At 50.0% G+C, this 14654-nt stretch overlaps 1 protein-coding gene across 11 annotated transcripts in view; it reads right to left on the bottom strand.

Moving 5' to 3' along the window:
* Nucleotides 1–975: 975 nt before the first annotated feature.
* Nucleotides 976–14654, bottom strand: part of TENM4 (teneurin transmembrane protein 4) — an 861213-nt gene continuing 847534 nt past the window's right edge. For all 11 annotated transcript variants that reach the window (XM_070457221.1, XM_070457226.1, XM_070457220.1 and 8 more), the window contains 2 exons: nt 9435–9577; nt 976–6528 (listed from right to left, as the gene is read on the bottom strand). In XM_070457221.1, the coding sequence (XP_070313322.1) occupies nt 5770–6528; nt 9435–9577 (902 nt within the window). In that variant the 3' untranslated portion in view covers nt 976–5769. The remainder of the gene's footprint in view (nt 6529–9434; nt 9578–14654) is intronic.

Raw genomic sequence — 14654 nt, 5'->3', positions numbered from 1 at the left:
AGAAAGGTATGGGCCACCTTGTTACAGACAGAAGACTGAAGCTTAGAATTTAAATTACTCACCGAAGATCAGCCTCCGTCCTGGCACCACGGAAGAATGACAGCCTGGACATCGGTGCCTGGTCAGCCTGTGGCTGCCTGGCTGGAGGGGAGAGGCCTGAAGCTTGAAGCTCCTTCCCCGGGGGTCCTGGTGGTGAGCCAGACCCGAGGCTAATGGGAAGCAGTGAGCCTTCTGTTCTCACTCTTGTCCTCAATTATTTGAATTTTCATAAGGTTCACCATTCACACTAGGGAGCTGGGCTTAGCAAATGTATTTTCCTAAGTGACCAGCTGTCATCCCTGACTTCTAGACCTGAGGTTAAATGTGAGGTTCCTTGAGAAAGGCAGGGTGAAAAATTACCTGTATGCTGTGACTACACCTACCCTAGATTTTTTTTTTCCAGAAAAAAAAAAAGATACATTAATATCATAGAGCAAAAAAACAAAAACAAATCCAAAACAATGCTAAAGGAATCTTTCTTTTTTCTCCAAGTTGTATTATGTGGCTGTAATAATTTGTATGATGAATATACATTTTTGAAAGTGCAACTAAAGACACCCCATGTGGAACGCAGTGACGTGACCCAGTGAACAAGTGGCAGAGCGCAGGCTGTTTCCTTAGGGCAGCGTGGGTCTGCCCGGCCACTTGGAGTCTGTCCTCAAGGACAGTAAGAAGAGCTGCGATATGGCCCAGGGGAACAGCGGGGCATAGCTGGTGTCAGAGGGGCTTTGACACATGTGAGGTTAAGCCCCAGGTCTTTATGTCCTTTGGAAATGCCTCTCTATGACTGGCGCCACCTGGAGGGCTTAAGGGGGACTTTGGGGCCAAGGACCAGAGCTTTGGTGGTCCTCCTGAGAACAGGCGCTTCTTGTAGTGCAAACTCAGAGCACTGGCTCAGGCAGCCACCGTTCTCCAAACAAAAGGCCACTAGACACCTTTAAACACAAAATATTCTTTTATTTGTCAACGAAGGCTACACGGGATCACTTCTGGTTTTGTTTTTATGCCTTTTTCCCCCCCCTTTTCTAGAAGGTATCTACATCTGCATTTATTTACAGCCTTGTTGGTATTTACACAGTCAAGAATACAGTGTTAGAAACACAAAAGTGTTGAGAAAAAAACTTCTCAAAATTAGTTCCAGACTTCAGGAAAATTATTTCCACATGGTAAGGCCAGAGTCTCCAGTGTTGGTCGTCCAGAGGCAGCTTGGGAGAGTCCCGTTGCCAAAGCTGCGGGTTCAGAAGTCTTGAAGAACATCAGGCGGGTCTAGAAAAGTGGGATTCTGGTGTTGGGTGAATCCAGGGCTGCCGGGCACCACCAGACATCTGTGACTCAGCTTCTGTCAGGCTAGCGGAGCCTGCTGGAGCATTTGTTCTCCACTGGCAGTTTGCCCTCAAAATCAAACACATGTTCCTGGGGACCAAGAGGTCACCCGGTATCATGCCTTTGGCATTCCAGAGAGGGTAAGAAACCCAACATCGGCCCACTGTCTGGGGCGGTCGTGTACACAAGGCTGGTTTTTTGAGAATGTAAAGTTTGGAGAGGATCAAGTTTCTATCACCTGAGCAATGAGTCTTTAAAAGGAATTTGTTGTTTTTCGAAGGTTAAATGAAAGGGCCTTGAACTACAGAGTTCTTTAATTTCCTCCTGTCCAATAAAATACAGACAAGTATATAAACCTACCTGGGAATTATGAACCTTCAATAGAGGGCTTTTAGTCCTAAATGAGGATCCCAAGGGGAAAAAGAGACTGGGTTCTTTCTGGGAACCCTCAGGAGGCGGGCCCTAGCTTGGGACCGGAAGCCACGGCTGGGGCTTTAGTGGCCACTGTGAGGGGTAGAGGATAGATCTGACTTTGAGCACCGAGGGAACAAACCCCAAAACCCGAGACCCTGCTGAGGCCTGGCTGACTCCTTCCTCCTGGGCACCGAACTCAGTGTCATGGTCCTCACCATGTGGCAATTGCAGACACAGGCTGCCAATGTAAAACTATTCTGAGATTTCAGGCGGAAATCTTGTCTTTGCATATTGGAAACCCTTGCCATTGTTAAAGGTGGTACTTAAAAGTCATAGCTAAAAAGGTTATTATTTTTTAAAAAAACAAATTTGATTCCTTGTTGTGCTAAGTCGCTTCAGTCGTGTCCGACTCTTTACGAGTCTATGGACTGTAGCCCGCCAGGCTCCTATGTCCATGGGAAGGATTCTCCAGGCAATACTGAAGTGGGTTGCCATGCCCTCCTCCAGGGGATCTTCCTGACCTAGGGATTGAACCTGCGTCTCTTATGTCTCCTGTATTGGCAGGCAGGTTCTTTACCACTAGCGTCACCTGGGAAGCCCCCTGCTATGTGTCTATGGAAACACTGCCCCATGTTGTATTCACCTTCCTTGTCTACATCACCTTCTGCTCCCAGCCCCACCTCATGCTAATTCATTAGAATCACACCCTCTGGCCATTTTCAACTTCTGGTCAGTTTCTTGGAAATAGTTTCAAATCTTCCATCCCTAGGTAGAAATCAGGTACTGGTCTATTCCGTGGTTTACTTCTCAGCAAACAGTTCTGAGTGGCAAGCATCAGGGGTCATTTCCCGTGGAGTTTCTTTGCCTTCTTCCTGTTGTCATAGCTCCCCCCCTCCCCTCCAGTGATGTCTGTCTGGTGGGTGGGTGAAAAGGAAATCTCATCCTATAAAACCAAAGTTGGGGAATCACTGAAGTCCTATTTAAGGTGATGATAGACAGGCTGATGGCAGCTGTGGAGGACATAGGAGAAAGTAGGAGCTCTTCTAAAGAAGCTTCCACAAACAGCTCTTCTGCCTTCTTGGGACAGAAGCTGTCATTCTGCAGAATAGTGGACAGGGGCCAGTGAGGGCGGGCTGTCACTCGAGGGAAGGGACACATTTTGGTTGGTTAATGTCAAAAGGGCAGGTGCCATCAAAGATGGGATTTGATGCCTGGAGGCTGTTAGGCTGGCACGGGGAACGCTGGCTTATGCCTTCGCTGTTGCTGTGACACTGGGACTGCTGGTCCCCGTGGGAAGACAGACAGGAGAGTCACTGCGAATGCAAACCAACTCACAAGGGCCAAGGCCAGAAGCACCATCTCCAATAGCAACAGCACAAGGTGAAACTGAGGTGCATGAGGCTGCCTGCCCCACACTTGAGACCCTTTCTCTAAAGGCTGGGGGTGCTTCCATTTCCTCCCATACAGAGGCTAGGCCTCTGTGATGGTATGTAGCCCAGGAAGAAAATAAAACATCATCCATTTAAAGAAAAGTAATGCTCAGTCATTTTCTGTGACTTTGATCTTTAAGAGTCACTGTCACTTTGGGGTTGGAGAGTCAGAGGGTTGGGGAGCTATGGGGAGATGGTTCATTTGGCTCTGACCTCCAAGCAGACGTTTCCAGCAGGTCTGGACTGATGTCAGGAGGTCAGGGTGGAGCTGATCATCTAGGCCAATGTGCAGGGCCCCGCTGCTCAAGGACCCCTTCCATCAAGATGACATTTGAGAGGCATGTCTACTCTGGATTTAAAAACAAAACAAAACGTGTTCTTCAGGCCCAACTATCTTCCATCCTGTTCAAGAAGGATCCCGCCAGATGGGGGCCGCCACCAGCCCCCGCCTTGCATGGAGGGCCCGGAAGCCCTGCCGTCTGACTCGGCTAAGCTCTGGACACAGTGGACAAATAGGCCCAAGGAGCACTGTCACGGCAGTGTCACTTTTTTTTTTTTTGGAAACAGGAAGAGCACTTAGCGAAACGCATCCTCTCATCCCAGTGGGATGACGTCAGGCGAGACCTCCTCTCCCGAGCAGCTTTGGGTGCCTCCCTCCGCCAGGCAGGCCCCCGGCCCGCGTGCTGCGCCGATTCCCACGCAGCAAGAGACTGTCTCGGTTTCGTTCACTGCTGGAATATTCTGAAGACTCTGTGAGTAAGGCTATAAAGGTGCCGTGAGCTTGTCAGTCCAACAAGGTTTCCACGGGGAAAGAGCTCAGACTCAAAATTCATTTTCCACACTTAATATAAAATGTAACCCATAGAAGTCCCATTTTCTAAGAAGCCCAGCTTGAAAGGGAACATTTGGCTTCCCCTCCTGGTCTCCCAGAGCCTCCTGTGAGAGGTAATGATGATGGTAATTGGGCAGATGAGACAAGAGAAAGGCGCCCCGGGCTCTCCCCTCTCTTCAGTGCTCCCCTCCAGCCTGGTGGGGGCTGCCTCTCCTGGACAAGCCTTGCAGGTGTGGGCTGGCCACAAGCCTCTACCCACTGTCCTCAGGCGTGGGCCTTCACAGGGGCAACTGTAGCCTGGCTTCCTGCATCTGCGGGCACTGCCCCCAGTCCTGGAGGGGCAGCTTGATGCTGCCAGGCCACACCGAGTTCTCTCTCCTCTCCTCCTTCCTCCTTCATCTTGCTTTAAAACCCTGGTTGGGCTCCTCTAGAGGGGAGAAGCCATCATCTGTTTTAGAAGAATTTCACAGAAGAAATTTCCTGCATCCCAAGCTCTGCAGTTAGCCCGACATGAGGGAAGCAGAGGAGCCTTCCGGAGCTGGTTAGAAGCATGCTTGGTTCACGCCTTCCTCTCTTTGGCTGACTTTTCCTTAAACCTCTTTTCTGGAACCGAAGGCCACCAGGCACCTCTCTCCACACTCCCAGTTCTCAGTGGTGGCAGCTGAGCAGTGGAGGCAAGATGCCCAGAGTCCTGGGAGAGAGGGCTTTAGCTCGCAAGGCAGGCTGGTACTCTTGCCACCAACGCCATCCTTTTGCGGTGGGTGACCTTCTCTTCCAGGCGTGGAGCCCACACGGAGGGCCGGCTGTGCAGTGCTGGTTCTCACATCTGGCTTGGGGAGAGAAGAGGAGCTGAATAAGGAACATCACGGGAGGACTGCCCAGCCACAGACGCCCTGGGTGCCTCTGCCTCTTAGCCCCCAGGACGAGGTTGCCAACTGGGAAAAAGACCCGGGAGACACGTGCTCCATCCCAGCAGGGGGGTGGCAACTGACAACTACACAGGGTTTGCAAAAGGGGTTGGGGGTTTCATTTAGCATCAAAATATAAAGCTTGGACAGGAGTTTGGGGCAGCTTGAAAAAGGTGCTATGAGATCATGAAATTCCCCAGAGCAAGATGAAACCATCCGTGGTCCTCCGGGGGCATGGAACACAGTGTTAAAAAGCACCCCCACCTGTCTGCGGGAGCTTGGCCAAAGATCTTCGGGTCCTGCAGACCCTCTTTCCAGGCCCTCCGGAAATTTGCTACTGGCCCATGACTCTCCGCACCCTTCACTCCTGCCCGACCCCCGTGGAAAATAGCCTTGCACGTGGGACAAGTTAGCACAGACACTCGTGTCTCACATCACACTGGGGACCTGGGGACAGACGAGGACACACCCCAGGGGCTGCATCTCAGCAAAGAGAAACGTGCCCCAAACAACAAGGAAAACTCCTCAAGGAAAAGGGAACAAAAGACAGTCAAGTTTTCATTGTGATCACACTACAGAAAAAAAAAATACCCTCTGTTCTTTGCAAAAAATGTGTGAAGGCCAAATCTGTGTTTTTCTTTTCTTAAAAAAAAGGATGTTGCATGAGTTACAATGCAACCAAGTATCTTTTTTTTTTCTTTTTTTTTGCACTTGTTAAAAAAAGGATTTTTTTTTTTCTCTCTTTTAAGTACAACACAGTCATGTACGCGGCCACAAAAGAGTAGCTGTCTTTGGCAAGAAGTCCCGGCCGTGGTCCTCTCTGTCACCTCCGGCCCATCTCACTCTGTCTCATGAAGTGGATGTTGTTGGCGCTGTCTGACAGCTCCGGGTACTGCTCGACCGAGATCACGAAGAAGCCATCGTAGCCTTGGACCCGCCCCGTGTTCAGCACCTGCTGCCTCTCGCCCTCGGTCCAGGCCCGCAGGCCCTCCTCCCCTTCCCGAAGCCGCTGCTGCTCGCGGGCCCAGGCCTGGCGCACGGCTCTCTGCCGGGCCAGCTCCAGCACCCGCGCCTTCTCCTCGTCCAGAGTGGCCCCGTAGCGGGTATTCAAGCACAGCGCCCCATACTGGAGCTGGATGTCTGTGTAGCGTCTAGTCCTGCCGTTAAGCATCGTGTTCATCTGGGAAACGGTGACGTTGACCCCGTTCTCCAGGGTTCGCCGCCCACCGCTGAGGCCCAGGATGGCCAGGTCGCCTTCTGAAGGCCCCGGTTTCACGAAGTAGTGGGTGTCCACCCCATCGATGGTAAAGTGCAGGTTCTCCAGGTAGTGGGCATTGTTCAAGATGGCAGCAACCCTCCGCCCGTCCTCGTTGGCCACGCTGATGATGTCTGTGGCCACGCGGCCATCCTTCAAGGCGAACTTGACCCCCTTGCCGAACACGGAGCCGCTGGATGCAAACTTCTTTGTCTCTGGGGCCTGCTGGCAGCTGGTGACTGTGGAGCCATAAAGCTGGTCAAAGCGTTCCAGGGTGACGAAGGCCTTGAGCTGCTTCTGCACTTCACATTGCACCCCGAGGATAGACTGATGTGGGGAGGAGAAAGAGAGAGTGAAATAAAGTGGGGAAACCACCAGTCAGCCTGCATGACTAAGTCTAACTTATACAAATACACTAACCTGTAGCATCTAGCTCTACTGCTGACCACTAGGACACCCAGCCCTTGTTCTAGTAGCGTCTAGTCCTGCCGTTAAGCATCGTGTTGATCTGGGAAACAGTGACGTTGACCCTGTTATCCAGGGTTTGCCGTAAAAACACCCATGTATTTAACCCTTCCTTCCACTCAGAGGCTGTTCAGGGCGCATCTACTCAGGGCTCAGTTGCCTTCTCAGCACCGGGGTCACAACAATGAATCAGACATCATCCCTGTCCTTGAAGAATTCCTTGTTTCATGGGGAAAGACAAATGTACAATGAATAACTACAATCAAATGTGAGGACTGGTGGCCTAAGAGAAGTGACAGTAATAGCTATAGCCAATATGTCTTGGTCTTGGAGCTAAATAGTTCACATTCATTATCTTGTTGGATCCTCACAATAACTTTATACAGTAGGGGTTTTATTATTCTGGTTTTACATCTGAGAAACTAAGACTCAAAGAGGTTGAGATTGGCCCACGGCCATACAGTAGTAGGTATTCAAGCCAACATTCGAACCCAGGTCTTTCTGATTCTAGAGGCTCAGTTCAAGGGCTACTGGAGTCGGGAGGAGCAAACACCGCTCAGGATATGTCGGCCTGGAGGCAGAGAGGCGAGGTGGAGAAGGTGAAGTTCAAGGATAGGCTCACACCTGAGTTGGGACTTGGAGGATGAGGGGGTGATGTCAGGTGCAGCCATGATGAGGATGTACTCTTGTCTAGAGGCTTAGTAAGATGGAAAGCAGTGGTTTACATGAACCCTCTTGTGTGCGTGCTAAGTCGCTTCAGTCCTGTGCAACTGTTTGTGACCCTGTGGATTGTAGCCCGCCAGACTCCTCTGTCCATGGGATTCTCCAGGCAAGAATACTGGGGTGGGTTGCCACGCCCTCTTCCAGGGGCTCTTCCTGACCCAGGGATCAAACCCTCATCTCTTACATCTCCTGCATTGGCAGGTAGGTTCTTTACCACTAATGCCACCCGGGAAGTCCATGAATCCTCTTAGCCTGCTTTATTGCTCTCTGCCACATTTAGAAATGATTTTCAAGGATGACCTCTGTCTCTACAAAGCTTCCTGGAGGCTCCTTAAGTGCCCCTGCTCTTGGCTGCTTTAGGGAACAGGTTGGGCCTGTCTCCTTGGCATACCTGTCCCTCCCGTGGCTCAGGAAGCTATGGGAAGCCGCTCTCAGGCAGGCTGCAGGGCTTTATCAGCAACTCAGGCAAACGGCTGCAGAAACAGGCCCATCGGGTTCTCACTGAAATTAAGTCCTCTTTATAATTAATAGAACCCTGTCTGTGAACAATTATTTCCTAGAGTTTCACGAAAGCCAGAGTGCTCAACAACAAAGATCTCCGATGCTTGCCAAGGGCAGAAATCAATAATTCATTGACAGGAGAGGCAGGCAAAGGGGCCGTCAGGGACTGTGGCTCTGGGAGTGGGTGGCAGAGGGAGCCTGGAGTTGGGGGCGCCGCTGAGAGGCTGGAAGCAGCCCCGGGAAGACGGTGCCGTGGGCAGCTGGGGGGACCTGGAGGGGAGGGATGGTGGGGCTGGAGAGGGCAGGGGCAGGGCGAAGGCCACAGAGAGAGAGAGGCTTTGCGACCAGATGGACTTGGGCTCTCATTGTCTTCTGCTACTTTGCAGCTGATCTTGGACTAGCTTCCTTTCTCAACTCTGGTCTCCTCTGTAAAGTGGGGAGAAAAGGCTGAACTCACAGAGTTGTTTACCTCTTTCAACCATTTGGTCATTCAACAAAAAGTGTTCCGGGCACCTGAGAAATGTGCAAGGTGGTAGGCTGGGTACCAAATAAGACCCACTACTTGCCCCCTTGGGGTTCAGGGTCTAGTGGAGATACAGGAAAGAAAGTAAGAATGAAAATATAGTGTGGTGGGGAAGCTGTAGGTGCCATCAGATCACAGGGGTCCAGCATCATGTTCTGCAGAGTCTAGGGGAAGGAAACAGCCAGGCTGAGATCTCATGGAATCTGGCCGGAGTAAGAGATGTGGATGCATCAGTTTCTGATTGTCAGCCATATGCCTTCTGCAACCTAGACTTCCTCCTCAGTCTCTTGTCCCCCTGGACAGGGATCCCCTGGAAGGCCCAGTCTCTGCCTGATTCATTCCTGCCTTCACTGGGCTCCTGCAGCATGGGGTCTGGAAGAGCTGGCTCCTTGTACAGATCTTATGAATGAGGGGGACAGTGGGAAGAAACGAGCAAATGGGTGCAGGAAGTGAGGGGTGGGGTGAAACTGCTCTTATGGATCTTTATAGCCATAAAATTCTATGAGTCTTTGTGTCATAAATGGAAGATGGAGAAAGCAACATCCTTTTGAGCACCTACAGACAGATCTGAGTTTGAATCCCACTCTACTCCATTTTGCTGGGTGGCATTTGAAAGCCTCAGGCATTAAATCTCTAAAATGACAACAATGATACAGGGGGATATTTTTGTGTTAATTTATAAAGAACACCTCACACAAGGCATGTTGAGGGTGCTCAGGAAATATCACATTTGTACTTAGAACGCACCTTTCCTCGTATTTTTGTTCTGGGTTGGGGCAAAGGCTCACTGTGCGCAACTCCAAACTCAGTGTAACATACAAAGCTCCTTAATTTGGCTCATGAGGATCTGTGCGCCATTATGGCTGTGTCCACAGTGATCTGCCAGGGTCACTGAGTTATCTGCTCAACAGTTTCTGGTAAGCACTGCAAACGCACCACGTTGGTTTCTATTATTGGCCTAAGCTTTTCTGAAAAGCTGGTGGGACCCATTCCTGGAATGTGAGCCACGTGTGTGAATTACCTTGCTGTTGTCCCACTCCTGAGTTTTCATCTGTGTGTGGACGAGCTCGTAGGATGGTTCCACAGCATCCATGTCCGGCTTGGGATAGCCGGGGATCACGTTGTGAAGCTGGAATCCGAAGGTGAGGAGCCAGCTGTTGACATCTGGGAGGGAGAGAAAAAGCAGAAACATTCCTGTGGAGTCAGCGGACCACAGATGTGACACATCCCGAGAAGGCAGCCTAGAGGAAGGTTGCTGGGGTGGGGTGAGGACGTGGTGGGCGGCTGGTGGGAGAGTCAACAAGCACGCCGGAAACCGTTTCATAGTATGGAAGCCGAGTGTGCTCTTGGGGCCCAGTGATCCCTCCTGTGGATGTATCTGAGAGTGATGTCATGCATGTAGAACCTAGGCTTCCCAACTCCTCTTTCTACTGTCACTCGACCCCGAGGACCTTCAGCTTCACCGCCAGGGGCAGCTGTTGATGGATGAAGACCCCTCTCATCCACTTAAACGTCAATAGGAGACACAGAGGACAACCACACCAAAAGGAAAGACTTTAATGAATGACTTTCAAAGAGAAAATTCACTTAATAAATAAACTCTTTAACCCTTTTCCAATCCTTTCTGCAGAGATTAGAATCTCAGGGCCAAAGTGCATTGGCCTGGGCTAAGTTGCTTCAGTCGCATCCGACTCCTGGCGACTCTATGGACTACAGCCTGCCAGGCTCCTCTGTCCCTGGGATTCTGCAGACAAGAATACTGGAGTTGGTAGCCATTTCCTCCTCCAGGGGATCTTCCTGACCCAGGGATCAAACCTGTGTCTTCTATGGCTCCTGCGTTGCAGGAAGATTCTTTACCGCTGAGTCACCGGGGAAGACCATGGAGATGGCCTGACCACAGATCAAAGAGTCCCCCCCCCACCTGATCCTGCCTTTTATTTACTCTGACAGCCCAAGGAGGTCACCTAACCTCCCTGTGCCTTCATTTCCAGTCTCTATATTGGGTTTGATGATCGAGCCCCATAGGCATTGGATTTATTGGTTTTTATAATACTCCTGGGGGGTTACTAATTAGAAAGTACTCAGTATAGGGCCAGGCGGGATAGTGTCATGAGCATTTGGCTCACTGAAGAATGGAATCAGGAAGTCAACACTTCAGAGGGAAAAAAAAGACTTCAGGAAAAGAAAGAGGGTGTGCCATCAGTTACATGGCCCTCTGTGACTAAGGGTCTTTTCTGGGCCCAGCACTGGTGTCACAGACCCTCAGCTTGCACACTCAGGACCCTGGAGGGGAGATGAGACACGGCATGGATAACTTTGACACGAGAAAAGGGCTGAGGGGAGGGCAGAGGTCTTTTGGTCATACAGGCTGACAAATCTTCATGAAGAAGGTATCCTTTAAGTCAGACACTGAAAGTTGCGTAAATTTTGTCAGACTTCAGTGGAGATGAGGGGGGCACTTCAGGCAAAAGCTGTTGTGTAAGGCAAGGCCTGGAGTGGGAAGGTGAGCATTGGGAACTCTCAGGTAACCAGAGAGCAGTTCAGCAGGGCAGAGAGAGAATCAGAAAGGAAAACGGTGGCTGGAGCAGGAAGAGGCTGAGGTGGCAGGTGGGAGGTGATTTGGGGTCTGCAGGAGACAGACAGGGATGGTAAAGAGTGTGCCTGCAATGTGGGAGACCCAGGCTTGACCCTCGGGTAGGGAAGATCCCCTGGAGAAGGGCATGGCAACCCACTCCAGTATTCTTGCCTGGAGAATCCCCAGGGACAGAGGGGCCTGGCAGGCCACAATTCATGTGGTCTCAAAGAGTCGGACATAACTGAGTGGATAACATACACACACACACACACACACACACACACACACACACACGAGACAGACAGACAGCCTGTGTCCCAGCATGGCTCAGCCTTCCTTGGGAAGGGGCAGTCGAAGTACCAAGGTAGTTGGTGACCAGAGACTTGAATCTGAAGTCAGGAGAAGGCAGGATTCAGAATTTAGTCTCAGAGCCAGCAACTCTGGGCAGTGGGCATTCAGGCCTGCTTTTGGCTTCTTCCCAAGCAGATAGATCCCTGGTCAGGGAGGTTCTTAGGGTCCAGGCATTGGTGAAACAGAGTTTATCCCAATGATGGGAGTGCCCTTAGGGGGTCAACAACCTCATCTCACGTTGCCTGTACCCTAAGAGCCTCATGTTTGCCTTTTTTTTGGGGGGGGGTGGTGGCTTGTTTTTGCTTTTTGGATGTTACAGAGTCCATCTCTTGAGTCTGAAGCCTGGAGGTACTGAAGTGAAGGGATGGGACAAAGAGAAGATTGGGAACCCAAATTCTACTTCTAGAAAGACCACATAAGGGAAAGTACATGGTAAGGCAAGAAAAAACCCAGGTTCAAACACTGGCTCCCCAACTCACAAAACATGTGATTTGAACATTTTCCTTAATCTCTCTGAGGTTCAGTTTCTTTGTCTGCAAACTGATGGGAGAAATAGTTTTCACCAAGTCATGGAGAAGAATACTAACAGTGTTAGCATTTGAGTTGGCCATCACATAGCAGGAACTGGTCTGTCTGTTATATAAATGATTGATTTTATTGTATTTTCAAGTGTTCAGCGTGGTTCTGACTCATAGAAGGTTTTCTGTGTTTCCTCTGTGTTTGAAGAAGAAACACCTATGCCTCCATGTGCCTGGACCTTCGTTTCCTCATTTGAAACATGAGATGCTTGGATCAGTTTTCTCCAAAGTCTCTATACTCACTGAGTTTCTAAGTATCTCTGATTCTATGAATCATGGCAGATGGTTCTTTGGGAAATTAAAACAAACAGAATGGAGAGGAAAAAAATGGCTACAAAGCCATTTTGCCTGAGGCTTAGAACTTGCATCTGAATTTGTAGTTGCAGAGGAAAGCTTCTACCAGGAGTACTGCAAATTCCCAGGAAACCGGGGGGCTGAAAAGAGGCCCGGGCCTTAATTATAAGTGATGGAAGGTGGGAAACTTTCTCGTTATGCCTTTAGGAAAAACGCTGAAAACTGATTTATTCATTGGTTTTTCTACCATGCTTTTCTGAAGAGTTGGGAATGTTCCCTTTCTTTCCTATGAGAAAGGAAACGTCTACATCAGAGGTAGATGTTCCCTCACATTAAATAGCTCTTCACCCATCCGTCTCAGACCTCAGTGTGGCTGCCTAGAACAGTGATGGAGAATAACAATCCCTTTCACACGAACAGAGCTGTGCACTTTACAGAGAGAACTCAGGTACCTAAGAATGAGGATTTTGGAGTCAGACACAGCAGCGGTCTAAGCCCAGCCTCAGCCCCTCTACCGGGCCAGTTTCTTTTCTTCTCTGACCCTCACTTTCTGCCTCTGTAAATGGGGTCCGTACTCCCCATCTCACAGGCAACAGGGATGGTCAAATGCCAAGGTGTATATGAGGGATCAGTGGTGGACATTTTAAAGTTGCAATCCTAGTGTCCCATTCTGCCTTTTCTCTCTTTCTTTTTGAGGTATATGTGTGTATTTTTAGGGATGCTGACTCCACCTAAGGGTTCCTCATTGGAGTATGTGAATGATCTAGGCTAAGCCAATCAGTGCATTCTATCTCCCCAGCCGTGGTGGCTGATTCAGAGGTCATCATGTGATACAAGTCTATCCAATACAGGCTTAAGACCGTATGCACCCATGCTCAGTTGCTAAGTTGTGTTCGACTCTTTTGTGACCCCAGGGACTATAGCCCGCCAGGATCCTCTGTCCATGGGATTCTCCAGGCAAGAACACTGGAGTGGGCTGTCATTTCCTCCTCCAAAGGCTCTTCCCGACCCAGGGATCAAATCTGTGTCCCCTGCCTTGGCAGGCAGATTCTTTACCACTGAGCCACCTGGGAAGCCCTAAGGCCCTATACTGGAGTCTATCTCAGGACCCTTGAAGAAATTTTTAGAAAAAAAGATGCCCTTTTTATCACTGTCTTTGCTGGATGTGAATGAGGTTGCAGGTAGCCTACATGGAAGCTAAATAGTTAGGTCTAGTGAGAACTAGTTGCATCTTGGCTTTTGGTAGTAAAATGGTTTTTTGCACCATTTTTTCTTCAGTTATAGTAACCTGCCAAGTCATCTCACAGGAAGCTCATTGGAGGATGAGGCACAGGGTAAGCTTAATCCAGACAGTTATAAGTTGAATATCCTGTCAACCCACTGAGATGTTCCAGGGCTGGCAGCAAGCTGAGCACAGTGAATGATGGGAAACCTTGTTGGGATATTCCTGTGCATCCACATGTCCCAAGGAGGTTTTCATCTCACCTGCTTACCACTGTGTCCTCTCTTCCTGCCCACTCTTGGGACTCCAGCTCTCTAGAGGACCATCTAGAATTCTACTCTGAAAGAAGACTAATTCTTTAGGTCCCTGTCAGCAGAAATGGGTCCATTCTGAGCCACCAAGTTTGGGGGCCCAGGAAGCCAGCACGTCCCCAAGGGGCACTTGTGTAGGCTGTGCACGCTGCCTTCTGCACTCTTGCGTGTGCGGCCCCCTCTCCCTGGATCATCCTTCTTCCTGTCACCTGGTGAAAGTCCACTCGTAAGGGGACCTCGTGCATCAGTGGCTCATTGGGCGGAATCAGCTGTATCTCCTGGCATGTTTCCTGATAGTTTCACTGACCATCACGGCAAACCTTCACCGCGGGCCTCTCACACTTCACAGCGTGTGTCTGTCTGGCCTCATGCAAGGGGAATTTTCGGAGGGCCGGGATTGTCTTTCTATCCCCAGTGCCTAAAATAGTGGCTGCACAGAGGATGCCCTTGTTTGATGAAGGAAATGGCCTTAAATTATGGGGCAGGAGGGTAGTATCATAGGACAAAAAAGGGGAAAGTTGTCATGCCCAACTTTTTGCCCAGTACACATATTCTTCTACAAAAAGGGCTGTTTTTAACCAGACCTGAATTCCTGTAGCTTCTCTGACTTGTGAGGTCTGACCTGGCAGTGGCTGCTTGCTGGGAAGAGTCTGCTGGAGGCATTTCTGGCATGAGTGACCTCTGGGGCACTTTACACTCAAGTTGGTTTCATAGTAGTGAAGACCAAAGCCTGCTTTTAAAATTGGATAGTAGAGGAACGGGAATGAACATGAGCCATGAGCTGTGCTAGGCAGATTATCAAATGCATCTCGTTTCATCCCGGTAACCCATCCTACTGAGAGGGTAACAGGCAGGAAGGCCAGGGGTCTCCAAATGGAAGAAATAGGCTGCAAGTGTTAGATTTTTTTCT

The sequence above is a fragment of the Odocoileus virginianus genome, chromosome 28 (assembly GCF_023699985.2).
Source record: "Odocoileus virginianus isolate 20LAN1187 ecotype Illinois chromosome 28, Ovbor_1.2, whole genome shotgun sequence".
Classification (NCBI taxonomy): domain Eukaryota; kingdom Metazoa; phylum Chordata; class Mammalia; order Artiodactyla; family Cervidae; genus Odocoileus; species Odocoileus virginianus.
This window is presented reverse-complemented; position numbering and strand designations above follow the sequence as displayed.